This window comes from Bos grunniens, chromosome 7 (assembly GCF_055505025.1).
Source record: "Bos grunniens cultivar Pamir isolate PY7600 chromosome 7, Bosgru_T2T1.0, whole genome shotgun sequence".
In the NCBI taxonomy this organism is placed as follows: Eukaryota; Metazoa; Chordata; class Mammalia; order Artiodactyla; family Bovidae; genus Bos; species Bos grunniens.
In genome coordinates this window covers 46156968-46184156 of record NC_141171.1, presented here as the reverse complement: position 1 = coordinate 46184156, position 27189 = coordinate 46156968, and the positions used below count along the sequence as shown (strand labels likewise).

The window sequence follows — 27189 nt, the reverse complement described above, 5'->3', positions numbered from 1 at the left end:
TCCATTTCTAGGTAAAAACCCAAAAGAACTGAAAGTTGGTATTCAATCAGATACGCACACACCAATACTCACAGAAGCATTATTCACAATAGTCAAAAGATGGAAACAACTTATATATGCAACAACAAATGAATAGGTAAACAAAATGTGGTATATACATACAATGTAATACTATCAGACTTAAAAGGGAAGGAAATCATGATATAGACTACAACATGGATGAACCCTGAAAACACTTTGCTAAATAAAATAAGCCTAGTCACAAGACAAATATTATAGGATTCCATTCATATAAGGTACCTAGAATGAGTAAATCCACAGAATCAGAAAGTAGATTGGATGTTATTAGAAATGAAGAGGTAGGGGGAGGCAGGATAGAGAATTACTGTTGAATAAGGCAGAGTTTTTGTTTGGAATGACGAATACTGTTGAATAAGGCAGAGTTTTGTTTGGAATTTTGTTTGGAAAGTTCTGGAAATGGACAGTGGTGATGGCTGCACAACACTGTGAATTGGCTTAATATCACTGAACTGTACACTTAAAAATGGTTAAAATAGTAAACATTATGTGTATTTTTTCACAATAAACAATAGTCTATCACTTATAATCCTAGACTATTCTACATGAATTGTTATTTAGGCTATTAGCAAACAAATGAATATACCATCATCATCTTCTAAACTCCATTTCTTCCCTTGTTTCATCTCTTCGATTTCCTTTTTCAGTTCCCCTATGTTTTCCATGGCCTTTTTACGTTGCTCTTCTCGCCATTTTTCTACTCTTTCTTTTCTCTTTCTCATTTCTTCTTCTAGCTTATTCTGGTCAAAGTTCTTGGGGTGAAAATAAAAAATAGAGAGAAGAGAATAAGGATCAACAGTTTTACTCCTAGTGACACTCCAAATAACTTCTTCTAAGCATAAAAAAAGAAAAGGAAAAACAGGTGTCCACACAAATCTCCTAAATTCTGACCAGATTTAGATTACACATCTTTTTAATATATTAAGGAATAAACTAACAAAATGAAATCACAATCAAAAGTATCTTCAACTAATAAAGCAGAAAAGTGAAGTCGCGCAGTCGTGTCCGACTCTTTGCGACCCCGTGGACTGTAGCCTACCAGGCTCCTCTGTCCACGGGATTTTCCAGGCAAGAATACTGGAGGGGGTTGCCATTTCCTTCTCCAGGGGATCTTCCCAACCCAGGGATCATACCCCGATATCCCGCATTGTAGGCAGACGCTTTACCACCCAAGCCACCAGGGAAGCCAAAGACAAACTTCAAATACTGTAACTTACTCTCCCTTTAGTTACTACCAATATGCACATATGAATTCAACTTCTCCCTCAAAGTGGAAACTAAAAGAACTGGCAAGCAAAGTTCCCTAATTATTACTCTCAACTGTAAATCCTTTAAACTTCTCCAAGACTGCCTCCATGAGAAGGATTTTTTATCACAATTTTCTATTTCAAACAAGTGAGTAAATGAGTTATTTATCAACATCATTAAGAAGTTCTGATCTTTTAGCCTTTAGGTCTAAGTTTCCTAGGAACAGCCATTCTAAAGCTTGTATCATGATTATCAACAATACTCTTCAAAGGAAAGACAAATCATTTTCACAGTCATAATCAAGGACTTAAAGATTAAGTCCTTGAATAAATATCAAATTAATATCAAAATTTTATACATGCTGCTGCTGCTGCTGGTAAGTCACTTCAGTCATGTCCGACTCTGTGCGACCCCATAGATGGCAGCCCACCAGGCTCCCCTGTCCCTGGGATTCTCCAGGCAAGAACACTGGAGTGGGTTGCCATTTCCTTCTCCAATGCGTGAAAGTGAAAAGTGAAAAGTGAAGTCGCTCAGTCCTGTCCAACTCCTAGCAACCCCATGGACTGCAGCCTACCAGGCTCCCCCGTCCATGCTATAATTATATAAATAGGTATAGAAACACACATGTAAAAAAACCGTCAAAGAAAATACTAATAAACTGCAATGATGATGGCATTTGGGTATCTAGAATTACAGAGAATTATTTCTGACTTTCCAAGTATTTTATAATATGGTTATATTTATATTTTTAAAATAAATTTATTTCTTAAACAAACAAAACCTGTGTCCCTGAATTTACATCCTTCATAATTCCATACTCTCTGAAGATGAGCCCCAGAAAGCTTATGTTTTTTTCTCAAGGTCACCCAGTCATTCCACAGTAGAAACTAAATCAGAAACCAGACCTCCAGACTTCTTGTGTTAATTTCTTAGATAACCTGCTCAGCAAACAGTCCCCTTAAAAAAAGAACCACTAAAAAAAAAAATTAGATCTCAAAAAAAAAAGGAAGTGAAGCTATAATATATTGTAAAATGGGCAAAAGATATGAATAGGCAATTCAAAGAACAGTGCAGATAGTAAATAAACTTAAAATGCCTTATTTAATTATTGGTTTACATTATTTACTCATGTTTAAAGACATGCAACTCAAAATAACAAGAAATCAATTACCTCCTATAACGTTTGCAAAAATTAAATTTCAAAATACCCATGTTGGCAAGAATGTGAGGAAACAGACATTTTCACGTCTAAAATCTTAATTTTCACAATATTTGTGGAGGGCAATTTGACACTATCGATCAAAATGTTAAATCTTTAGAGCCAGCCCTCTGGATCTGAGTCCTCATCCTCCAAATTCAACTAAGTGGATCAAAAATACGCAGGAAGAGAAAAGTTCCAGAAAGTTCCCAAAATCAAAACTTGAATTTGCCCTAGGCTGGCAACCGCTCACATAGGATTTACATTGTATTTACAACGATTCACACAGCATCTACATCATATTAGGTATCATAAGTGATCTAGAGATGACAACCAATGCAGAGAGGATACCCATGGTTATACTAAGTCATTTCATATAAGGGACTTAAACATCTGAAGGTTTTGCTATCCAAAGGGGTCCTGTAACCAATCCCCCTCCAATGCTGAGGGAAAGCTATATACCCACTGACAGAGTAATTTATTTTACTGGTATTAATTTACCCTATACTATATTCACAGAACACATGTGTACTAGGATTAATCTACCATTGCTTATAACTCTGGACTACAGACAGCCTAAATACCCATTTACCTTTTCTTCAACAAAACACTATGCAGGCATTAAAAACAAGCAATACCTATGTAAGCAGGTACATAAAGATAGCCAACATTTAACAAAAGGAAAAAGAAAGGTATTCTACTTCTTAAGTCAGAATCTTTGTATACTGTGATTTATTATTCTTAAGACCTTATATACTGATATATATTGATAAAGTAATTCATAATTTAAAAGCAACAAAAAATCAAGTCACAGAATAGTGCACACAGTATGATCACATTTTATATACTAAAGTAGATAATGTGTATAGATATGTAACTTTCAGAAAAATGTTTTCATGGGGAAAACTATCATTTTATACCTATTTTACAAATTTGCTATCATTTACTTAAAAATAAAACATACAGCATTAAAACCAAAAACTAGTCACTACAGAAACAAACTCAATACTATACTATTATTTATGTTAGTAAACATACACCAGCATCCTTTTCTTTTTCATCCTCTTTGTCATCTTTGTCTTTTTTCTTCTCTTTAGAACTTTCCCCACTATCTGTTTTCTCTTTGGATCTAGACCTGCCAAGAAAAAAAGAGAGAGGGGGACATCATCTATCTGTTTTTGGAAACATTCATTTTAAAACACTTAGACTTGTGTTTTACTTTCTAAGTAAGAAATAAACTTCCAAGGTTCAGCTGAATTTTTATATACCATTAATAAGCAACTTGGAAATACAATGAAGAATTAATCCCATAACACTAACTGCAAATATTACTCCATATCTGAAAACTAACCAAAGGTAAATTGGACACAGCATGTAAAAATAATTACAAAAATTTAAACAAGAAATTTAAAATGTAACAAATGGAGAACTATACCAAAACATTAACAGTCTATAAGATAACTGATATATGTGATAATATTTCAAATCCCAACAAGCTTTCATTTTGACCTTACTTAAGGCATCTAAAAATGAGTTCAATTCCTTAATTGTACTATAATCAAATTAGATGACCTTTCCCCTCCTTTATGATTGGTGCTTTTAAGAGGACTTCCCTGGTGGCTCAGTGGTAAAGAATGCATCTGCCAATGAAGAGGACATGGGTTTGGGGAAGATCCCACATGCCACAGGACAACTATACCTGTGAGCCGTCACTACAGAAGCCACAGCATCTAGAGCCTGTGCTCCACAACAGGAGAAGCCACCGCAGCAAGAAGCCCGCACACCACAACAAACAGGAGCCTCCGCTCGTTGCAATCAGAGAAAGCCCACGAGCAGCGAAGGCTCAGCATAGCCGTAAATAATAAATAAATAAATCTTAAAAAATAAGGCATCCAGAAATTGTTCCAATTTTGACGAAGATACTCAGAGGTAAAGAGGATATTCTCTAGCATAAACTTCTAAAAAGTTTATAGCTTTGCCATCTTATTTGGTTTTTAATCTGTTTGGGAATGCTTTCTGCGCACAGAAGGAGGTAGCCGATCCTATTTTATCAGAGGATAGCAAATATCCCTGACACCATTTATTGGAAAAACGTTTCCCCACTATTTATGATGTCACCATAGTCATTTATTAAATGATCTTATATGTGTAGATTTGATTCTAGGTTCTTTATAAGGTTTCAGTAATCTATGTGTTTACCCCTACAATAAAGCCATACTCTTGATTTCTACAACTTTATAGACAAGCCTTGACACCTGGTAGTGAAAGTCCTTATATCTTGTTCTTTGAAAGTGCTTCCTAATTTTATAACCAGTTTGTTAAATACTTTTCTATTCACGTTTGCCCATCACTTTTAAACATTAATGTGTGTTGAAGTTAATAAGATGCTTTTCCTGAATCTACTTAAGTAACCATGGCTTTTCTCCTTGAATCTTGGATCACACTGATAAGAGTTTCTAATGTTAAACCAACTTTCCATTCCTGGTATAAACCCAATTAGTTTATGATCTGTCTTATCTTTTTGATGTACTGGTAAAAGCAGCATGCTAATCTTTTATGTTCAGACTGAGTACAGCCTATAATTTTCACACTGCCCTTGTCAGATTTTCCTCATCCTTTTATTAACTGCCTTCATTTTATGAATGTTTCTTCCTTCTAAGTCTTTGTTCCTCAAAAGTATCATTACAGAGTAAAAAGATAAATCAGAGTAAAATATTTGCCACTCATAAAACAAACGACAATTATCTGGAACATTTAAAAACAAAAACTTCTATAAATCAATTTTTTAAAAAGAGAAACCAATACAAAAATGAGAAAAAGATTAAACATGTATTTTTTTAAACATGTACTTTAGAAGAAGAAATCTGAATGACCAAAAAACATATGGAAAGGTGTTCAACTTCACCAGTAATCAAAGAAATGCAAATTAATATCATAATGATATTTTTATTACATGTCTATCAAATTAAAATGTAAAGGAATGACAATACCTAATACTGGGTATGAAGGGACACAATTCTCATATACTGCTGGAAGTGTAATTAGTATATACTCCTTGGAAAGCATTTGGGATTACTTAAAGTGAAGCTATGTTTATTCTATGACCATGTAACTTCACTCCTAGCTGTACACCCAAGGGGAACTCATACACATGTATATGCTAATATGCTTAATCACTCAGTGGTGTCTAACTCTAGAACTCGGGTCTCCTGCAATGCAGGTGGATTATTTACTGTCTGAGCCACCATGGAAGCCCATACACATGTATACTAAGATATATATACAAAAATGTTCATAATAGCCTCAAAGTTAAAACAACTCAAACATCTATCTCGGTAGAATGGATAAAGTGGTATATTTATATCACGGGGCTTCCAAGATGGCTCAGTGGGAAAGAATCCACCTGCCAATGCAGGAGACCCAAGAGACCCAGCTTCTATCCCTGGTTCAGCAAGATCCCCTGGAGGAGAAAACGGCAACCTGTTTCAGTATTCTTTCCTGGAAACTTCCATGGATAGAGGAGCCTGGCAGGCTACAATCCATGGGGTCCCAAAGAGTCAGACACGACTGAGCACACATATTTATACCACAGGATACTGGTTCAGCAATAAAATAAACTGTTATGAGCAACAGAGTTAACTCCCAAGGTTTAGCAAAAACACAGAAGACATGACTCATTCACATAAAATCAAAAAACACATAAACCTAAATTATTCTTTTTCCATTTATAAAGAAACAATTAGGACATTACTAACACTAAAGTCAGCAGTGATTTTATCTAGGCAAATAGAAAGCTGGGTTAGCAAAGGGACATGTAGGGTTTCCAGGGGGATACAGATAATGTTCTATTTCTTAACTTTGGTGGTGGTTACATGAATCTTGCTTTATACTTAGTAAGCTGCATGTTTATATTTCATTCATTTCTCTGAATTTATATTTTAAATTTAAAATTATCCCAATGGGCATTATAACACTGACCTGATAAAACAAAAGTAAAATTTATAAAGTAAATAAATGAGGAAAAAATCTTCATAACTAATATGAAGAAAACAGAAACAAAGCTATATATGCCAGGACACCACTTTAGAAACAGTAATAGGCAAAGAACAAAGCATTAACAAGAGAAATATAGAGTAAACATATTATGTCTAATAGATATAACTAATATCTCAAAATTGAATGGTACTAACATCTTAAGGAAACATGTAGATTTAACTTACACAAGCAAAGTTCACCCATTATGAATAGCAGTTCAGCAATGTAAAAATGTTATTTGTCAAACAACAGTAGAAACATTAAGAAAATAACTTCAAAGAAAAAAACATAGTTCCCACAAAGATGTATATAAAATGTACTTCTGATCATTAACAGTAGGTATTAAATGAAGGAATAATGCATTATGAGTATTCAAACTAACAGAATTTAGGTATCTCCTAAAAGCACTATAAGCTTTATAACTTATTGAAATGAAATTAAGCTAATAGCTCATGGTAGCAGCCAAATTCAGCATTTACAAGGATTTTTTTTTAAAAGTGTAGGGAAGAGAGTTCCCAACCTGCATGATAGATACAGCCAATGTTAACATTACCTATTCTCAGCTTTCTTGCTTTTATTGCCAGGACTGGAAGATCGGGATCTTCGGCCTCGGCTTCTACTCCTTGAACGTCTCCTGTCCCGACTTCGAGATCTTCTTCGTTCTCGACTTCTATCTCTCTCTCTACTTCTGGAACGCCTGCAAAGGGGATACGTTTCATTTAGTCTTTGACCAAGTAGAACTTCTATTTCAGATCATGGTTTGTGCCTCATGTTGAAAGAAGCTCCTAAATTATTACCACTGTTAAAGACAGATTTCAATTTACTGTCAAATCAGTTTAACAGGGAACAAGTAAAGCCAATTCTTACAAGTGGTCAAGGGGGAAAATGAGGATACTAATTTCGAAATGATGTTTGTTGAAAAACAGAGGAAATATGTACTAATAGCTATTCGAAATCTAGACCTAGAGCAGAAAATCTAAATTTCAAAGACAGCTGAAATCTCAGTATAAGGATGGGCAGAACGGGGCTGTGGAAAGATTAGGAGATAAGGGTTTCTGTCCTGGTGCTGCTCCTAGCTAGCGCCACACAGGGCAGGTCACTCTCTGGGTCTGTCTCCTCAACCTACATAATGCAGAGACGTCACCAAATCATCTCAAAATCCTTGTTGCTCTAAAATCTTCTATTTTATTTTCACATCAAAAAGAGACCAAAAAAAAAAAGTAAGAGACCAAATCTTATACAATGCTTAATAAGTACTTGACTGTATTGTATGAAACTGTTCCTGAGGCCACATAATATAACACTGAGTAAGTTAATACTATCCACATTGTTACGGGTGAATATTTTCCCTAAGAACCAATACCTCAAAAAGATAAACTCTAAATTCTTTCTGGGATCAGTTCACAGCACCTGTATAACCATGTCTTCTTTCCTATTTTAAAGAGAAACTTTATTAGAAAACTTTTTTTGCCATGTGAGATTATTTTTATTTAAAGACTGTTTTTCACCACCAGGGAAGTTACAGATCCTTGGGTGGTACCAAGGAATATTTAATCAAGTACAAGTTTTTAAAAACTAGGATGTTCTTTGGTTAAATCTAAAAAAATTCTTTAAAATCATTTCAAACAAGAAGTGGACATGGCCCTGTTCTGTTCTTCCTTCTCCAGTCAGCTCTAGTGGTGGCTCTGAACACATGGATCGGCTTTCTTGGGACAGGTTTAGATTAGAACCCCCTCAGTGGCATATTACCTCAACTTTTACTTCTTTTTTTTAAACCTTTCCTGGGGGCTTTAAGAGTTCTTTGTGATGTTGCACAGCAGAAACCAACACAACATTGTAAAGCAATTTTTCTCTAATTAAAAAAAAATTTTTTTTAAGTTCTCTTTGGATTACAAGAAACACCACCTCAAGTTTACAAACTTAAAATACCGTTTAACAGTAGAAAAGGGGAAAAAATATTGTTTGAAAGGTTTTGTTCTAGGCAAATCACTTATGTACCTAATCAAATCAGCTGGGATTAAAACAGCAGCAAACAGATCACTAAATTCTACCACCAATTAAAGGGAAAAGCCCAATTTATCAAGAGTTCTTTGGAGATCACCGTCTTACCTCAGACGCTTCCTGTCTCTCGACCGAGATCTTCTTTTATCCCTGCTACGAGACCTCTCTCTCCTCCTGTCTCTATCCCTGCTTCTAGACCGTCTATCATCTCCACGTTTACTTCTTTTGTCTGAGGGTGAACGACTTCTAGATCGACTTCCAGAGCGTCCCCGTGATGCTGATCGCTTTCGATAGTGGCTAGAATATTAAGTTAAAGATTAAGCTTAGCAAACACACTTAGCTTCTATTACATTTTATTTATTTTATTATTTTCCCTAAAAGTCTCAGCAGATAAACACTGAAAGGACTTTTTACACATCAACTCTTTTAAAACTAGAGGGAAAGCGTGAACTCTTCCGCTTCAGCAGATGTAGAGAGGAAACACTGTTAGAGAACCAAGAACAGTAAGCAAAAGAGACCAAGTTCCTGCTTTTGAGGCTCAAGCAGCTTTGTGCTGCTAAAGGAAGAGAAGACAAGTTAAAAAAAAAGAGTCAATACAATGTCATTTGGAACTATGGAGAAAAACAGCTGAGAGGAGCATGGTAGCCAAATGTGGAGAGTTTTATGGGCAGTTATCAGGATAGTCTTTTTTTTTCCTTTGAGAAGGCTATTGGAAGATTTTAAGCATTACTATTTTTAAAACATTACTCTGGCTGCTAAGGAGAAAACAAACCAAAGAAAGGCGAGGGCAGAAGCAGGGAAAATAGGTAAATAGCAACCAAGCAAGTAAGAAACACTGGTGGCTTGGGTCAGAATGTCAGGTGTAGAGTTGTTGACAAGTATCAAAAGCTGGGTATTGGGTATTTCAATGACTAATTAAATGTCAAGTACAACAGCAAACCTCCTGCACAAGTCATGAGGCAGAGCGGTCGGGAAGAAGGCCTAAGGGATGGAAGGGACCTTCTTGGGAAGGGCCCTAAGGGTTCATCTTGAAAGCAGTAAGAACTAATGGACATGAGAGCATGGAAATGACATAACCTTATGTTTATTTCAGAAGTATCATTCTGGCTGCGGTGTGGAATCAATTAGAAGAGCAAGATCAGAGGAAGCTAATCAACTTGACGGAGGTGTAGCAGTCTGAGCAATGTATGATTAAGGCCTGAATTAAGTCAGGGAAAGCAGGAATGGCAACAGAGTGCAGAATCTAACTGGATGTAAACATTGAGAGGAGGAGGAGGAGTCAAGTAAATATCACTTCCAGGTCTCCCGCCTAGGTGGCCAGACAAATACCAACGCTTCCACGGAGATTTCAAAGACTTTCAAAGAAATTTTCCGTAGTTATGGAAATACTCTTTATCCAGTTAAACGAATAAACTTTATAGATTTATTAAATTTTATCAAGCTCTACCCTTAAGCGTTGCCCATTTCCCTGAAAGTTAATTATACCTCAGTAAACTACTACTACCTTACTTATTATTTATCACCCTACATATAAATTATCTTTCAGTAACCGCTAAATATTAACCAAATTTGTACATTAAAGATAAAAATCTCAAGATCCCAAGCCAGGGAACAATATAAACTGTTTTTGAAGAGAGTTCTAGTAAGAGCTCCCAATTCTCAGTTTTAAAAGGATAAAAAACAAATAAATCTGAGATCTATTTACAAAGTAAATGTCCATGTCACAAGCATTTATTGTAGCCCAATAAAAGCCTGCTGCTGCTGCTGCTAAGTCGCTTCAGTTGTGTCCGACTCTGTGCGACCCCACAGACAGCAACCCACCAGGCTACCCCGTCCCTGGGATTCTCCAGGCAAGAACACTGGAGTGGGTTGCCATTTCCTTCTCCAATGCATGAAAGTAAAAAGCGAAAGTGAAGTCGCTCAGTCGTTTCCGACTCTTAGCGACCCCATGGACTGCAGCCTACCAGGCTCCTCCGTCCATGGGATTTTCCAGGCAAATAAAAGCCTAGTCATGTACAAAGTTATGGGTGTTGTAAAAATGTTTGACCACACGCTCCTTTCAATTAACTTAAGAAAATATCCCGCGCTCACAAAGAACTAAAGTAGCGTTAGGGACCAAAGATATGGTCCAAACACGAAGTGGTGAGAAATTCACTTGGGATCGCCATTGAATGAGGAGATCCTGGTAAGCTCTGCGGAAATGGCGGGATCTCTTAGAAGTCCTGGAGATCTCTTACAAGTTCCCGCTCCAGGGGCTCGAACCGGCCGATGGCAGAGCAGGGGAACCCTGTGCCTACCGCTCACCCAAGTACAGCCACTCCCTCAGCAGAGGTCTCCCAGCCCCTCCAGCAGCCGCGGGCAGCGCTGGCCACACGTGGGGCCGCTTAGCCAGGCCGGGCCCCGAGGCCACCTCGACTCCCGCCTGTTCCCCGCAAAGAAGCCGCTCGGCGGTCGGCGCTCCGCCTTACCGTGACTCCCTGCCCATACCGCCTGCTGTGGGAAACCGGCGCCCTTCGGAACCACGCGCACGAGATCCGGACAGATTAGGAGAACGCACCGCCCTCGGCACGCCGGGAAAGGGGTACCACTAAGAAGCGGCCGCAGCCACAGTGGCAGCCGCCATCCGAACGCAGCCAACGAAAACAAGACGTGCTGGCGCCAGCCGCAGGAAGGAAAAAGCGGGCCGGAAGTGGTTGTCGCTCCACAGCTCCTCCTATAGCCTGGAGGCCGCACAGCACCGGCTGCGCGAAAAGCGATTGCCTCCGCCGTTTTCCCTGCACAGTCACCGCAACTCGCCGGTCTCGGTGCGGTAGTGGGCAATGCCTCAACCTTGCAGACCCTGGGAGGGTCTTTCTCACAAGCAGCACTGAAGCGCCATAAATATCCCTGAGCTGTCCCAGGACGTACACTGATATCTGCCTTAAACTGAGCTAAGAGATGCTACAAACATTTCAATTCACTCTCATTTATATATTCATTTATACATATTGTTACGTGTCAGGCATGTTCTAGATTCCAATGAGCTTTCAGTGTAGTGGCAGACATGAAGTGAAAGTTGTTCAGTCCTGTCTGACTCTTTGCGACCCAAGGGACTGTAGCCCGCCAGGCTCCTCTGTCTGTGGGATTTCTCAGGCAAGAATACTAGAGTGGGTTGCCATTTCCTTCTCCTGGGGATCTTCCCATCCCAGGGATGGAACCCGGGTCTCCTGCATTGCAGGCAGATTCTTTACTGTCTGAGCCACCAGGGAAGCCCAGTGGCATACATAGACATTAATACAAACACTTGCAGAAGTTTTGCAACAGGAAAGAGATTCTACCATAGGAGCAGAATTCAGAAAAAGATTTCCCTGAGGAAGTGACCTTTGAAGTAAGATTTGAAGACTGAGAAGAACTTAACTCCTTGAAGAGGAGGAAGAGCTAAACATCTGTACACAAGATTATAATGGCTCTCTTGGCAGCATTCCAATGCTTCCAATTCAGGGGTCCAGGTTGGGATCCCTGGTCAGGGAACTAAGGTCCCACATGCCACAAGGAGCCACAAACACACACACACACACACACACACACACACACACACACAAAGATTATCATGGTTCTTAACATTGTCTGCACTTGGGAGCTTAAATATGTGCATGCGGATGCATGTGTTCCATTCTGATAATGAGAAAGTCATTTCCTAGGCAGGTTGATAAGGAGTCTAGGGGTCCCCAAGGAGAGAGGGGTCTGGAATTCTCAAGGAGGAAGAAAGGACAAACTTTTTTCCCTTCTCTACATTCCTTAGGATTATATAACAATAATGTATCCTGCCTGAGGACAGTCTCTGGATTAAACCTTCTGGCTAATTCTGTTATCTTAAAATGTAAATTATGGGAGTAGGTCTGGTGAGGTCTTTACAACCTCCAGACATTCTTTGGATGCATTGGAGTCCCTCCTATGCATCGGGAATTTTCAAGCTTCTCAGGTACTTCTGAAGTACAATCCAATCAAGGTGGAGAATGACTCACCTATTGAACTCACTGAAATATTGAGTTGTTTTAGCAGAAATCTATAAAGGAGTTGGGGACAGGCTCTCATTTACTTTACATGTCTCTGTACTGTTTTATGTTCTTGCACGTAAGGATGACAGTCAAGTTCCATTTCTTCACTGTGGCAATCATTGCATGGATGTATGTCAAAATTCATTGAACTGTACACTTTATGCTTTTTTTTTGGCCATGCCACAGCCTGTGGGACATCTTAGTTCCCAACCAGGGATCAATCTGAATCCCCTGCAGTGGAAGCACAAAGTTCTAACCACTGGATGGCCAAGAAATTCCCTGAACTATATGCTTGAAATTGGTGTGTTTTACTGTATGTAAATCTTACCTCAATAAATTTGAATTTTTAGAAAATGAAATCAAGAAGTTAAGACTCCAAGACAGGCTTCTGCCCTTCATCTGTGATTTACTGACCACTTGCGGCAGCAGTGCAGTCCACGCCAAGGATAAGGAGAGCCTGAGCCAGTATGGGACAGAATGGACATCAAGGAGTCAAGTATCAGAGCCACTGTAAATTGCTTGTATGTGGCCTGAAGGTTAAGGAGTGTGTTTCAGTCTAAAAGAAATAAACTACTAAAGATGTAAACTGTGGAACAATGAAAAGTGGTCAGATTCTGGATGTATTCCCCAGGCAGCTTTCCAAACACTAATTGATAAAAAGGATGTGAGATGCACTGGTAAGGGGAGGAATAAAGATGACTCCTAGGTTTTGAACAGAGCTACTGTGGATTGCGGTAAATTTGTGGAGATGAAAAAGGCCTGGACACAGCAGATTTGGTGGGAAAAGGAGAGAAAAATCAGTGTTTCTGTCTACTAGGTATCCAGAAGGTGATAATGGCTGAAAGCGAATGTGTGAGTTTGGAGTTCAAAGAATGAGATTGGATAGGGATCATACTTTATAGAATGTATAATACAGATCTTCCTTGACTGAGGGTGGGGTTGCATCCTGATAAACCCATAGTTAAGTTTAGTGACTGAACTGAAGTTTAAAATACTGTTTTAAGTGTTAAATACATTTAATATACCTAACCTACCCATCATCTCAGCCTACCTAGGCAACCTTAAATGTGCTCAGAACTCACACATTAGCCTACAGTTGGGCAAAATCATCTAAGATAAACTCTACAATAAAGTGTTGACTATCATGTAATTTATTGAGTACTGTACTGAAAGTTCTAGAAGGTATTGTAGGTCATCATAGAACCATTCAACTTCAGCTTCTTATTAGATGTTGGGGAATAGATTACTGTGATATTGAATGATTTGCCTTGAAAACAGAGATCATTCTGTCATTTTTGAGATTGCACCCAAGTACTGCATTTCAGACTCTTGTTGACTAGGAGGGCTACTCCACTTATTCTAAGGGATTCTTACTCACAGTAGTAGATATAATGGTTATCTAAATTAAATTCACATTTCAGTCGATTTTAGTTCATTGATTCCTAAAATGTCAGTGTTCACTCTTGCTATCTCCTGTTTGACCACTTCCAATTTACCTTGACTCATGGAACTAACATTCCAGGTTCCTATGCAATATTGTATTTTACAGCATCAGACTTTACTTCCATCACCAGTCACAACTGGGCGCTGTTTTCACTTTGGTTCCGTCTCTTCATTCTTTCCGGAGTTATTTCTCCACTCTTCTCCCGTAGCATATTGGGCACCTACTGACCTGGGGAGTTCATCTTTCAGTGTCCTATATTTTTGCCTTTTCATACTGTTCATGGGGGTCTCAAGGCAAGAATACACAAGTGGTTTGCCATTCCCTTCTTCAGAGGACAAGATTTTGTCAGAACCTACCATGACCTGTCCATCTTTGGTGGCCCTATACAGCATGGCTCATAGTTTCATTGAGTTAGACAAGGCTGTGGTCCATGTGATCAATCTGGTTAGTTTTCTGTGATAGTGGTTTTCATTCTGTCTGCCCTCCGATGAATAAGGATAAGTGGCTTATGGAAGCTTCCTGATGGGACAGACTGACTGTGGGGAAAACTGGGTCTTGTTCTGATGGGCAGGGCCATGCTCAGTAAATCTTTAATCCAATCTCACCCTGCTTATTTAACCTATATGCAGAGTACATCATGCAAAGTGCCGGACTGGATGAAGCACAAGCTGGAATCAAAACTGCCATGAGAAACATCAATAACCTCAGACATGCAGATGACACCACCCTTAAGGCAGAAAGCAAAAAGGAACTGAAGGGCCTCTTGATGAAAAAGGAGAATGAAAAAGTTGGCTTAAAACTCAACATTCAAAAAACTATAAGATAATAGCATCCGGTCCCATCACTTCATGGCAAATAGATGGGGAAACAATGGAAACAGTGTCAGACTTTATTTTCTTGGGCTCCAAAATCACTGCAGATGGTGACTGCAGCCATGTAATTAAGACGCTTGCTCCCTGGAAGAAAAGCTATGACCAACATAGGCAGAATATTAAAAAGCAGACACATTACTTTGTCAACAAAAGTCCATCTAGTCGAAGTTATGGTTTTTCCAGTAGTAATGTATGGATGTGAGAGCTGGACCATAGAGAAAGCTGAGTGCTGAAGAATTGATGCTTTTGAACTGTGGTGTTGGAGAACTCTTGAGAGTCCCTTGGACTGCAACATCAAACCAGTCAATCCTAAAGGAAATCGTTTCTGAATATTCATTGGAAAGACTGATGCTGAAGCTGAAGCTCCAATATTCTGGCCACCTGATGTGAAGAACTGACTCATTTGAAAAGACCCTGATGTTGGGAAAGATTGAAGGCAGGAGAAGGGGATGACAGAGGATGAGATCATTGGATGGCATCACCGACTCAATGGACATGTGTTTGAGCAAACTCTGGGAGTTGGTAATGGACAGGGAAGCCTAGCATGCTGCAGTCCATGGGGTTGCAAGGAGTCAGACATGACTGAGTGACTGAAATGAACAAAGTTAAAAGCAGAATGGCTTATGGGAATAAAACTTTTAAGTGGATCATCGTGGAGTGGCAGACAGGGAGCTGCAGCTCTCTGCCACTGCCCAGCATCACCAGAGAGCAGTATACCGCAGATGGCTAGCCCAGGAAGAGATCAAGATTCAAAATTTGAAGTATGGTTTCTAAAAATTTGTCACTTTCACACCATCATAAAGTCAAAAAATTCTAAGTCAAACCACCCTAATTCAAGATGCTTCTGTACCTGGTATCTGAAGCCAGGGAACTGGATGAGGCTATGAAGAACTTAATGATAAAGTTTGAACAGATTCTTTAAGTCACTTTCTCAAATTTCTCAAGTGAGGCCACTGAGACGTGGGAAACAAATTCAATCCCAGATCATTAATCTTTTTGGAATCTGAACTGGAACCAGAACTCAGGTATCTGATACCCAGGCCAGAGCCCTTTCCCAGATACTTCATTTCTAACTCCCTTTTAAGAGATTACATTCACATGACAATTCTAACTGGCTTTTTATGCCACAGCATATGCATGGCAAGTTTACAGAATTTCTATGTCCTTGAAGAAGTTACCTTTACCTATTAGCAGAGATGAAAGAAGTAATTATACTCCACTATGTCCCCAATACATCACTTATTTAACAAACTGACCTGGCTTCCAAAGCAGATTTTGATTTTAATTACCCTAGGCCTGAATCTCATAACTCTCATTTTTAGTACCAATTTTGTGTCCACATGTCCATTTATACAACTAATAAGACTAAAAAGCTACTGGTCAAAGACGTCACCTTTCAACAACCATTCTTGTCAATCTAGTATAACCATATCAGATCCCTGAAATTTCTAAGTAAAAAGATTCTTAATTATCCCAAACACTAATAAACTTCCATCTCCATTTGATACAAGTCAACACACCTAAGCAAACTCATGTCTTCTCTTTGAAATACATTTGATAATGATCTACAAATACAAAAACTGTGCATATGTCAAGTGACGAAATGGAAGAAATAAAACATGTAATCAAAAACCCAAATGTCTTCCCAGGGCCTGGGGAGAGAGTGACAAATTCAAGAATGCTATCTAATCCTCTAGATATTAGATTTCTATGGACTTAGGGGAAAATGTGTGCTTGTAATCTTACTCTGAGTCAGAGGAATAGACTTAAAATGCTATACTTATTGTCCATTATTGTGGTTCAAAATAAAAAAGGCTTCGTAATAAAAAAAAAAAAGCATGTGTTTTTAATATCACAAGAATTAAACAGATCATACAAAAAACTACAGAAATGAAAAAAAAAAAAACTAGAGAAATGTAATAACAAATGACATTAGTTATGCTTTATACTCTTTTAAGACAAACCTTCCAAATATGACAGTGTTGCTGTTGCTGTTGCTAAGTCGCTTCAGTCGTGTCCGACTCTGTGCAACTCCACAGACGGCAGCCCACCAGGCTCCCCCGTCCCTGGGATTCTCCAGGCAAGAACACTGGAGTGGGTTGCCATTTCCTTTTCCAATGCATGAAAGTGAAAAGTGAAAGTGAAGTCGCTTAGTCATGTCCGACTCTTAGCGACCCCATGGACTGCAGCCTATCAGGCTCCTCTGTCCATGAGATTTTCCCGGCAAGAGTACTGGAGTGGGGTGCCATTGCCTTCTCCAATGACAGTGTTAACTTAGTTAAAAAAGGATGTATTCCTATTGGGTTACATTCCTAAGTAAATTTTTCAAAGCCCATTTTTATGTCTAACCATTCTATCAGATCAGATCAGATCAGTCGCTCAGTTGTGTCCGACTCTTTGCGACCCCATGAATCGCAGCACGCCAGGCCTCCCTGTCCATCACCAACTTCCGGAGTTCACTCAGACCCACGTCCATCGAGTCAGTGATGCCATCCAGCCATCTCATCCTCATTCTATACTACTGGTTAAAAAAAAAAAAACTTCTGAAAATCGAAAACTCAAAAGTAAAAATTTCCAATTTTGAAGTTTGCTAACAAAAATTTTTGGAAAGATTTCATAAATACCTATTAATTTCACATGTATGAATCTTAATCATTTCCTCCATTAAATATTTGTGCTGGAATAAAAATGAAAATACTGACTCAACATGGTTACCTTATGCAGCCCTTAGAAGTTAAAACGTTCAAACTAAACAGACAATTTGAGTTCTTCCATTTTATTTTTAAGATGGCTCCATTTCTTAGGACAGAACAATACAAATACAAGAAGCAGTTCTTGGGACCGGCTGAGACCACATTCATCTGCCCTCTTAAGCACAAGCTCAGCTCCCAAAAGATAAATCACAAATCCAAGAAGTTAGGAAAAAGTGTAGACTAGGAATTCTAATCAAACAAGAAAAATCAATTACTGACACTGGTATTCTAATCATCGCATCAGTATTAATACAAACTCAATCCTTTCTAGTCAGGTAACCACTCATTCCATTCCTAATCAAATGGTTTTACAAATCCAAGAAGTAAAAGAATTACATGAAGGTGTAAACCAATATTCTTCCTTTAAAGACACTGCAATATAGAAATTATTTTCTGTAAGCTTTTCTTCCTGAGTTCTGCAGGCGTCATGGTACCTCAGAGCCCCAATAATCAAGCAGTTCATGACAAAAGATAAAAGTAAAAAAGTAGACACAGAGATCTGTGAAAACTTCGCCCATTTTGCTGTAAGTATCCATTGATCGATTTATCACTTCGGCAGGAATTCCAGATAATAGAAGTGCAGCTGTTAGTACTGTTGTCTTTATCTTCTTTTCACTCTGCATAGAGAAAGACTTAAATAAATATTACAGCTTTCAGAAGACTACTTAAGCTCTATAAAAAACATCAGTGCTGTTATTTTTGCCTAACTGATTTCAAAACCGCTAATGAAGTTTTAAGACATCAATCAACAATATATTAACAAACATTTACTGATCATATAATATGTAAAGGAACAAACTGCTCAGCAATAAGGAAAAGACACTATTCTTGCTATCAAAAGTTTAAAAAAACCTCCTATATTGGAGATTAGGATATAAATAATAATTTAAGATATATACAAAAGTTTAAGACAAAAACAGGAAAGCATTCCCAGACAGAATATAAATACTTGCATGGATAATGTGTGCTATAGTGGCTCAAAGGAGATAGAAATTACTTCAGTATTTTATGTACAAATAAAGCATAGAGAAGGATTTCTGGAGGAAGTAGAATTAAAAAGCAGGACTTCAAATTAAAGAAAACAAAACAAAACAAAACAGACATTTGAGAATGAGCAAGATTTACAGGAGCAGAAGTGAGTGGATAAATCCTATTGTAGGGTTAAGTCTCATGACAACAAAAGTCAGAAAACTGATAGATGTTCTGGAGGACAGTCAATCATTTGTAACAGAATCAAAGGAACATTCTGTAGAGTCAAGCCTAAGTGCCATGCAAAGAATTCACATTCGATTTCATATGTAATAGGATGTGTGCGCGCATGTGCGCACAAGCTTAGTCATATCCAACTCTGTGACCCTAGGGACTGTAGCCCATCAGGGTCCTCTGTCTATGGGACTTTCCAGGCAAGAATACTGGAGTGGGTTGCCATTTCCTTCTCTAAGGATCTTTCCAAACCAGGGATCGAACCCTCATCTCCTGTGTCTCCTGCACTGCAGGCAGATTCTTTACCACTTGAGTCATGAGGAGCCTATGCAATAAGATACAAACATTTATTCATTAAACATTTATTTCCTAGTATAATTTTCTAGTCTCATTCTTTAAGAGATTCAAGGCTGAATTTTCATTTAATGATTCGGTATCACCAAATCCAATCCAATAAAAATTTTTTATTGCAAAAAATTTTTTAATATAAAAAGCTGTAGTTATCCACGGGAAATCAAAACTTATGTCCACAAAAAACTCACTCAAGAAAGTTCTTAGGTTTCTTTAGTCATGCCCATCAATGGAAAATTAGATAAATAAGTGGATATACTCAGTCAATGGAGTATTACTCAGAAAAAAAAAGACAATGATTCTACTGATGCACTCAACAATATGGATGAATCTCAAAAATACAATGTAGAATGAAAGAAGCCTTGCATGAAGAAGTATGTACTGAACAATCCCATTTATATTAAGTGCTAAAACAGCTAAAATTAATCTATGGTAGGTAAAAGAAAATCAGACCTTCATGGTACGGGGGCTGGGACTGCCTAGAAAAGAGCATGGTGGAACTTCCTGACAGTAATGTTCTAAATCTTGAAAGGATTTGGGTTTCACAGGTTGTCAAAACTCATTAAAGGTATAATAAAGACTTGAGCATTTCAATGTATGAAAAATTTACCTCAAAACAAAGAAAAAGAACCATAAAGAAACACTGAATTTTCGTTGATATGTAAGCTGAAATGTGTAATGCAAAAATATGCTGATGTCTTCATCTACAACATACTTTATAATGCACCAAAAAAAGAAAGATGTATTTTTAAAAAGTGATGCATTGCAGATGTGTAGAAAACTGAGTAAATATATGATAAATACAATGAAATTTTCATTACAGAATCTAGGTGGTAACTAAATGGGTGTTAACTGCATAATTCTTTCAATTTTTCTGTTGAGACCTGTTACAGCAAAATGTTTTGTTAAAAGAATATTGTACAGTAATTTCCCTTTTCACTCACCCATTTCACTAGTAACCAATACACACTCTATCATAAATAACCACTGCTAATAATTTCATGTAATATTCTTCCAGAGTTTCTTTACACATATACAAGCAAAATCAAATACATATAATTTTCCTCCTTTTTACAAAAAAAGGAGTATACTATAGATGCTGGTCTATATTTTTATCTTAGTATTTCTTGACAGGCTACCATTATCAGCACATGGAGACCTTTATCATTCTGAATGGATACACCATAATTTTTTTAAACGAGTCACTTATTAGTAGACATTTAGGTTGCTTCCAAACTTGTGCTACTGGAAAACTAAAATCAATGTTTCAAGAGCAAACGTTTAAACAAATGTTTGAATTAAAACTACATTCTTGGAAAGGATCAATAAATATATATATATTTATATCATAAAAACATTTCAATTAAAAAACGAAATTACTTGTCCTTCTTTACTCTTACTTTGAGTATTTGACTACATGACCCCTCAAAAATATGCTTCAGATCTATTAAACACACACATGAGGTCTATCAGTGCATTGCAGCTCAGATGGTAAAGCGTCTGCCTGCAATGCGGGAGATCCGGGTTCAATCCCTGGGTTGGGAAGATCTCCTGGAGAAGGAAACGGCAACCCACTCCAGTATTCTTGCCTGGAAAATCCCAGGGACGGAGGCATCTGGTAGGCTACAGTCCATGGGGTCGCAAAGAGTCGGACATGACTGAGCGACTTCACTTCACTTCACTTCAAGCAAACAGTCAAGTAGCCATTTTTTAGCAAAAATCTCACACAAAACACAATTACTCAAATAAGCTTATCTTACTGGCAAGCCAAGTCCCATAGTATAACTATAGTCAAGTAGACCAGGTCCACACTGATACTCCTCATAATTCTGCTAAGTATGGCCAAGTGTGTTTTGCAAGTTATCAGACCCTTGGCATTAAAGATAAAGTGCACTGTTATTAAGTGCTCAGAAAGGACCACACTAACTGAAGATAACTGAAGCCATTTTTAAATTAACTTCCGCTATTAGAAACAAAATGTATTACTAAATTTACTAAGTAATTAAGTTAAACACTTTCTTAGACAAGTACTATTCAAACTCTGTAATGAGGCTTTCCCCCCAGTCCATCGTGGACTAACATTTTTTGTAAAATACAATAAAAATGTTACAGTAATGCCAAATTGCTATAAAAGTTTCTAATTACTTTTGGAACTGAACTTGGTACAAACAGAAACAAATAGTTTGAAGATCCACAGTGGTGAGCCAAACAAATCTGAATAGCACTGATTTAAACCATAAGTATAAATACTTTTTTAAAAGTTCTTAAAATCATCTAGTCATTAATCAATCTAAATATATCACCCAATTTAGAAAAAAAATTAATTTACCTTGGGAAAATATTTGTATAGTCCCATGTATGCAAGTTGTAAAGTAAGAAATGGAGCAAATATGGACTGTGAAGATAGAAGATAAAGTTACATATTTCCAACATAATCATTCAAATCACAATAAATCAGACTAACAGCAGTGATAAAATTCCAAGCAAAAAAACTGTAATAAAAATTTAATTTTAGTGGCTGAAAGCAGTCTTGTTTCTGCAAAACGGTGACAAATACAGAGGTGTGATTTCCTTAACATAAAGCATGTTTCTCATGTTTTATGAGGGAGGATACTCCTTCAATATTCCCCAAAATGCCTCTCTCTCAAAAATTGACCTTTTAAGTAATTTAAAGTGTTTGGTGGCCACTGATGTATAATGCATCATGCAGAAACATCCCTCTCATCTAGAGGTATTTACCTGACAATTTGAAAGCACATCTAAAAGGCTCAATACTCGCAACAGATGCCATACATACCTCAGTCACACTTTGGGGCAAGAAACGAATTCATTTCTGGCCCTCAAATAATGAGGTGTTTGTATTACAGATAAAATAGCTTGGTTATCTCGCTTCTCACACAATAAAACAGAAAATATCAAAATAATACTTCAGTTACATTTATTTCTAAAACTAAAATATCATGAAGGGAGTAAAGGAGCAAGCATTACTAAATGGAAGCATAGTAAGAGCAGTGATTAACAGCTGAAAATCCGACAGCAAGAAAAAAGTCCAGAAACCCAAAAAACCTCAAACAAAATGAGGCACAAAAATAGGACATAATTTTAAAAAACATGGAAGTGCAGAGGCCTTTAGATAAAAAAGAAAAAAAGCAGCTCTGCATCTCACTAAATACTGAAAGCTACAATGAAAATTTATCATCAGAAAAAAAAAATCTGTTCAACAGAATTCTCTTTAAGAAAAAACTGGCATAAAGAGAGACTTTTAAAGACTTTTTTGCTTAATAACATTAACCTTAATTATCTGAAAGTTTATTTATGTGCCTGGTACTTGGTAGGTTTTCTTAAAATGTCTACTGCATGGAAACACCTCAAAGACCAAGACACTGAATATAAGTTGTGCTTTTTCTTTTCTTCACATACTGTAAACAGTAAAACACATCCTACCTTTCAGAACAGCCACTGGCATCTGAGGGTACGTGATGGACTGCGGTTATGGTAACAGTACAACATTATAAAATGCTGAATGCCTCTGAACCCTAAAAACATTACATCACGTTCAGGACCAAAACTGTATTTTAGTATTTCAAGTTATCCGAAAAGCGGTAATTAATATATAGGATGTGTAGGTAATTTACCCTCTGGTTTTGGAATGAAACTGCCTGGGTTTAATCCCAGTTGTCACAATCCCAGTTGTAATGTAACCCTGGACAAATGATTTCACCTGAGTCTTCATTCCCTCATCTACAAAACAGATTCAAAAGATACCTGGCTCATAAGGATGAGGTTAAACAAATTAATGTATGTAAAGCACTTAGAATGGTACTTGGCATACAAGAAAATTTTAGCATTATCATCAGGCTCTGTATTTAACTGGAACACTTCATTCTGTACCTAAGGCAAACAGCAGTTTATAACACATCTCCAAACAGTCACATGGATCACAAATATTACATTCATATTAGAAATGAATCTTATGGATTAAAAGCACTCATCACTATAACCAATTTTCATTTTCCACTGTTTCTTACCAAATATTTGCAAACAAAAGCTCTAACTCCAAAGGCAAGAAGAGCACAGCCCACCAATCTAAATATTCGAAAAGAGTCAAATTCTTCTGTTGTATTTCCATCTTCTTGACTGGGCTTTTCACTAATCAGCTGTTTCCTTAGCTTCATTGCTTCTTCAAATCTGGAGAGGTACTGTTCCAGGCCGTGGCGAGAACCCCTCTGGACAGAGTCGGCTGTCAGGTCCCCTCTGTTCCGCTGCCGGAGCTCAAGGCTTATATCATTACTGCACTCAGAAGGTTTAATGAAGGAGTCCAGTTTGTCTCCCAGCTGAGTCCCCTTTACCTCGGCCACTCCACTCTGGTCAGACGGTCCTGTACTGACTGAATCACCCAGCACTACTCGCTTTGAAACCGAAGGAATGGTGAGGGAGTTCAGTTTATCAATGTCCTGCTGTTTTGATTTTGTTTGACTTTCTTCTTCTGAGAAAAGAAATTTAGAAGCCTTAAGTATTACATACTGGACAACATCTTTCTTGTTAATATTTAAAAATATGCCACTAGAGCTAAAATTTGGCAGCCTCTGAATTAATACTGATCCTTCATAAAGAAACAAATTCCTTCCTCTACACACACAAACAAAATGTCAGAGAGTATTCTTTCAGAGGATATAACCCAAACTTTGGGGACAGAAGATAAAGCTAATAGACAAGTTGGGAAAGAGTTAGGAACGGAGATTTTCTAAAACCACTATTTTTAATATTACATTTCTGAATCCAGAATCCGATCAGCATAGGGTGTGGCACATCCTACCGGTTTGCGTAACCCTTCTACTGTCATCTAGGAGACATTAGAAGGTACTTCAGCACTTTTAGGATGCTATTCCGGTTTAAAACAAAACAAAGGTTGGGGGGAACCTTTAATGACAGATTAAATAAAAATCTCAAAGCAAAAGAACAAAGAAAATGCTTTGGGAAAGAATATTCTGCTATTAACCATTAAAGGAGAAAATGTGTCTCCTAACAATTGTTCTAGAATTTGAAATACGGCTCTTACCTCTCTTTGCAGTTTTCAGTGGCAAATCTGTTAACTGTTTAAAAATTCAGTTATAGCTAAAGCCCCACAGAGCAAAAGTCACAAGGATCTAAGGAACTTGCAGCCAGTGACTGAAGGCCAAATATTAGAGGCAACACTAAATAGAAATTTAAGAGTGTACAGTAAATACAGGGGGGAAAAATTTTTTTTTTAAGAAACCCATTGTACATGTCACTGGGGGAGAAATGAGGAACTCCTTTCAGTGTTGAAGGCAGTTTCTGACATCATTCCTATCAATCTCTGCACATTACGAGATAAGGCCTCAGATGGGCATGTTTCCCTTGTTGGGTCTCTAAAGAATGGTCGCTCCAATTTTTATCACTTGTTTAAGAAGGCCTGCAGATGACGGTGTCGAGGGCACCGCACAGACACCAGGATATGGGGCCGTGATTCACGTCGGACGAACTAGAGGGGCAGTTCAATTAAAGACAAGCTCATGGGGGCCGAGAGAACAAAAAGAAGGCAGACGCTAGGGAAGGCACTGGAAGGGAAAGCATTTACAAGGGGAAGAAAGGCAGGCAATCTTCCTGACGGGCACGGTAGGTAGAGCAGTCTGGGAATAAAATGTGCGCCCTTCAAGAGAGGCGAGGGGGTGACGGGGGGGTGGTGTTGGGGCCGCCTCAGAGTTAGTGCGCATAGGGTATACCACGGCAGAGGGTCTCAGGATCGAGAGCATTGCAGTTTGCGGCGGAAAACTGAGAAAAACGAGAAACTTCCTGCGGTGAAGAAGTGAGAACCTGGGACCTCATCAAAGGGGCGGGGTCCGAGGAGAGGTCACAGAGCAGGGCTTGGTCAGAAAAGTCTAGGGGTGGAGGAGGGAAAGGAAGAATGATCCCCAAGACTCAAAAGGGATGACAGGAAACTATGGGGAACGGAGGTTCTCACCCGCGCCGCTCCCCGGCCTGTGAAAGCCCATGATCCGGTTGATGCGCTGTTCCGAGTTCATGAGCAGCTTTCGCCGCCGCAGCTCCGCCCGACGCTGGGAAGCCGACAGGCCTGAGGCAGCCGGGGCCCCCGGCCGGTCCCCGCTGTCGGTCACCGGCTCCATCTTCCCCTCCACTGTCCAGGAGTAGTGACAATGACGTGAGCGGCAGCCGCGGCGCCCAAGACTTCAGACTGGGCCGCAGGCCGCGCGTGCCCCTACCGCTGTGGACCCGCCCCCCAGAGCGCAGGGCCGCATATGCAGCGTAAACGGGCGCGCTGCCTGTCGGGACCAAGCGCGAGATTTGCGCCGCCATCTTGAGTGAGGGCATCCTTGGCCGCTCTAATTCCTCCCACCTGGGCTGGTCCTCAATGCTCCTCCCCCGCCACCGGGCCCCGTTGCCGTTCACCCGGAGGTGAAGAAACCCGGCATCCAGTCTGACCCACTGGAAACGTGTGATCAAGGAATAGACTCCTCCTACATGATGCCAGGAAGCAAAATGGAGTCTGCAGTGGCAGGCACTGGTTTCCAGTGACCTTCTTCGGGCTCGCTTTGAGGCGTCGAGAATACGTAACTTCGAGAGCGACGCTTTATGCAGCTTTGTCGCTGGGATTTGTTCTTAGTGCTGATTCCTCATCTTCAGCAGTGCTTCTACCAAATGCATGCCTGTTTTGATTAAGACTTTCCCAGTGAAGCCTTCTCTGTCCACTCTATGTTGTCGCCCCAACTCAACACTCTGTTCTCCTTATCTGCCCTTTGTCCTTAACAATTATAACTGACTCTCGAGCTGAATGTACTTTTATTATCTGCTTCCCACTTCGTAAAACATAAGCTCCATGAAGACAATCAATGTGTTCTTGCATAGGGCTACAGCTCTTAGAACAGTGTGGGCCCTCAACAGGAGTGCCTTATCCATTACGCCATGTTGACAGCATACAATAGGGGCCCAAGAAAATGTTTTAATTTGAATTTTTTATTGAAGCAAAGATTGTGTTAGTTTCCAGTATACAGCAAAGTAATTGGTATATATATATATATGAAAGTATTAGTCCTTCAGTCCTTTCCAACTCTGTGTAGCCTGCCAGGCATCTCTGTCCATGCTATTCTCCAGGCAAGAATGCTAGAGTGTGTAGCCATGTCCTTCTCCAGGGGATCCTCCCTACCCAGGGATTGAACCTGTGTCTCCCCCGTTGCAGACAGATTGGTTACCATCCGAGCCACCATATGTATGTATATATGATGGGCTTCCCAGGTGGTACGGTGGTAAAGAATCTGCATTCCAATACAGGAGACAAGTAGGTTTGCTCCCTGGGCGGGGAAGATCCTCTGGAGTAGGAAATGGCAACCCTCTCCAGTTGCCTGGAAAATTTTATGGACAGAGGAGCTTGGCAGGCTACAGTCCATGGGGTCACAGAGAGTCAGACACAACTGAAGCAACTGAGCATGGCAAGGCCAAAGGGCTCTGGCATAGCTCAAGAAAAATTTCCCCCGGTATCAGAACTTTACAAGGGCAAGTCCACCTCCATTTAAAAAATTTTTGTGTATGTTATTTTTTGCTTTTCCTTTATAAATCTTTAATTTTTCCACCATTTAAAAAAATTTGACCACTCTATCCCATGCCTAGCATTGAGAGCACTAGATTAAGTTTACCTGAATAGTTGCACAAATTTTTCTTTTAGAGGAAGTGTCAAAACTTGGCATTTTCAATGAGTTTTATAAAGATATAAAACTATTTAGGCTTCTTTGGTATGTACACACATATACATATATACTTCCCTCTATTCTTTTTAAAATTATTCTTTTCCATTATAGTTTGCTATAAGATACCAAACGGAGAAGGCAATGGCAACTCACTCCAGTACTCTTGCCTGGAAAATCCCATGGATGGAGGAGCCTGGTAGGCTAAGAGTCGGATAGACTGAGCGACTTCACTTTCCCTTTTCACTTTC

At 38.9% G+C, this 27189-nt stretch overlaps 2 protein-coding genes across 4 annotated transcripts in view; both read right to left on the bottom strand.

The window, feature by feature from the left end:
* DDX46 (DEAD-box helicase 46) overlaps nt 1-11209 on the bottom strand; it is a 52326-nt gene extending 41117 nt beyond the window's left edge. For all 3 annotated transcript variants that reach the window (XR_015167412.1, XM_086411615.1, XM_086411616.1), the window contains exons 1-5: nt 11029-11209; nt 8669-8857; nt 7113-7256; nt 3563-3659; nt 665-830 (exon numbers count right to left, since the gene is read on the bottom strand). Coding sequence is in view for 2 of the 3 variants with exons in the window: in XM_086411615.1 (XP_086267741.1) it covers nt 665-830; nt 3563-3659; nt 7113-7256; nt 8669-8857; nt 11029-11045 (613 nt within the window). In the remaining variant the exon portion in view is untranslated. The remainder of the gene's footprint in view (nt 1-664; nt 831-3562; nt 3660-7112; nt 7257-8668; nt 8858-11028) is intronic.
* A 6464-nt stretch (nt 11210-17673) lies between these two features.
* CAMLG (calcium modulating ligand) lies at nt 17674-25474 on the bottom strand. The gene is made up of 4 exons (XM_086411663.1): nt 25204-25474; nt 23249-23706; nt 21550-21615; nt 17674-18283 (listed from the first exon to the last, which is right to left on the bottom strand). The coding sequence occupies exons 1-4, from the start codon at nt 25364-25366 to the stop codon at nt 18092-18094; spliced, it is 879 nt and encodes a 292-aa protein (XP_086267789.1). The 5' UTR covers nt 25367-25474; the 3' UTR covers nt 17674-18091.
* Nucleotides 25475-27189: the final 1715 nt, after the last annotated feature.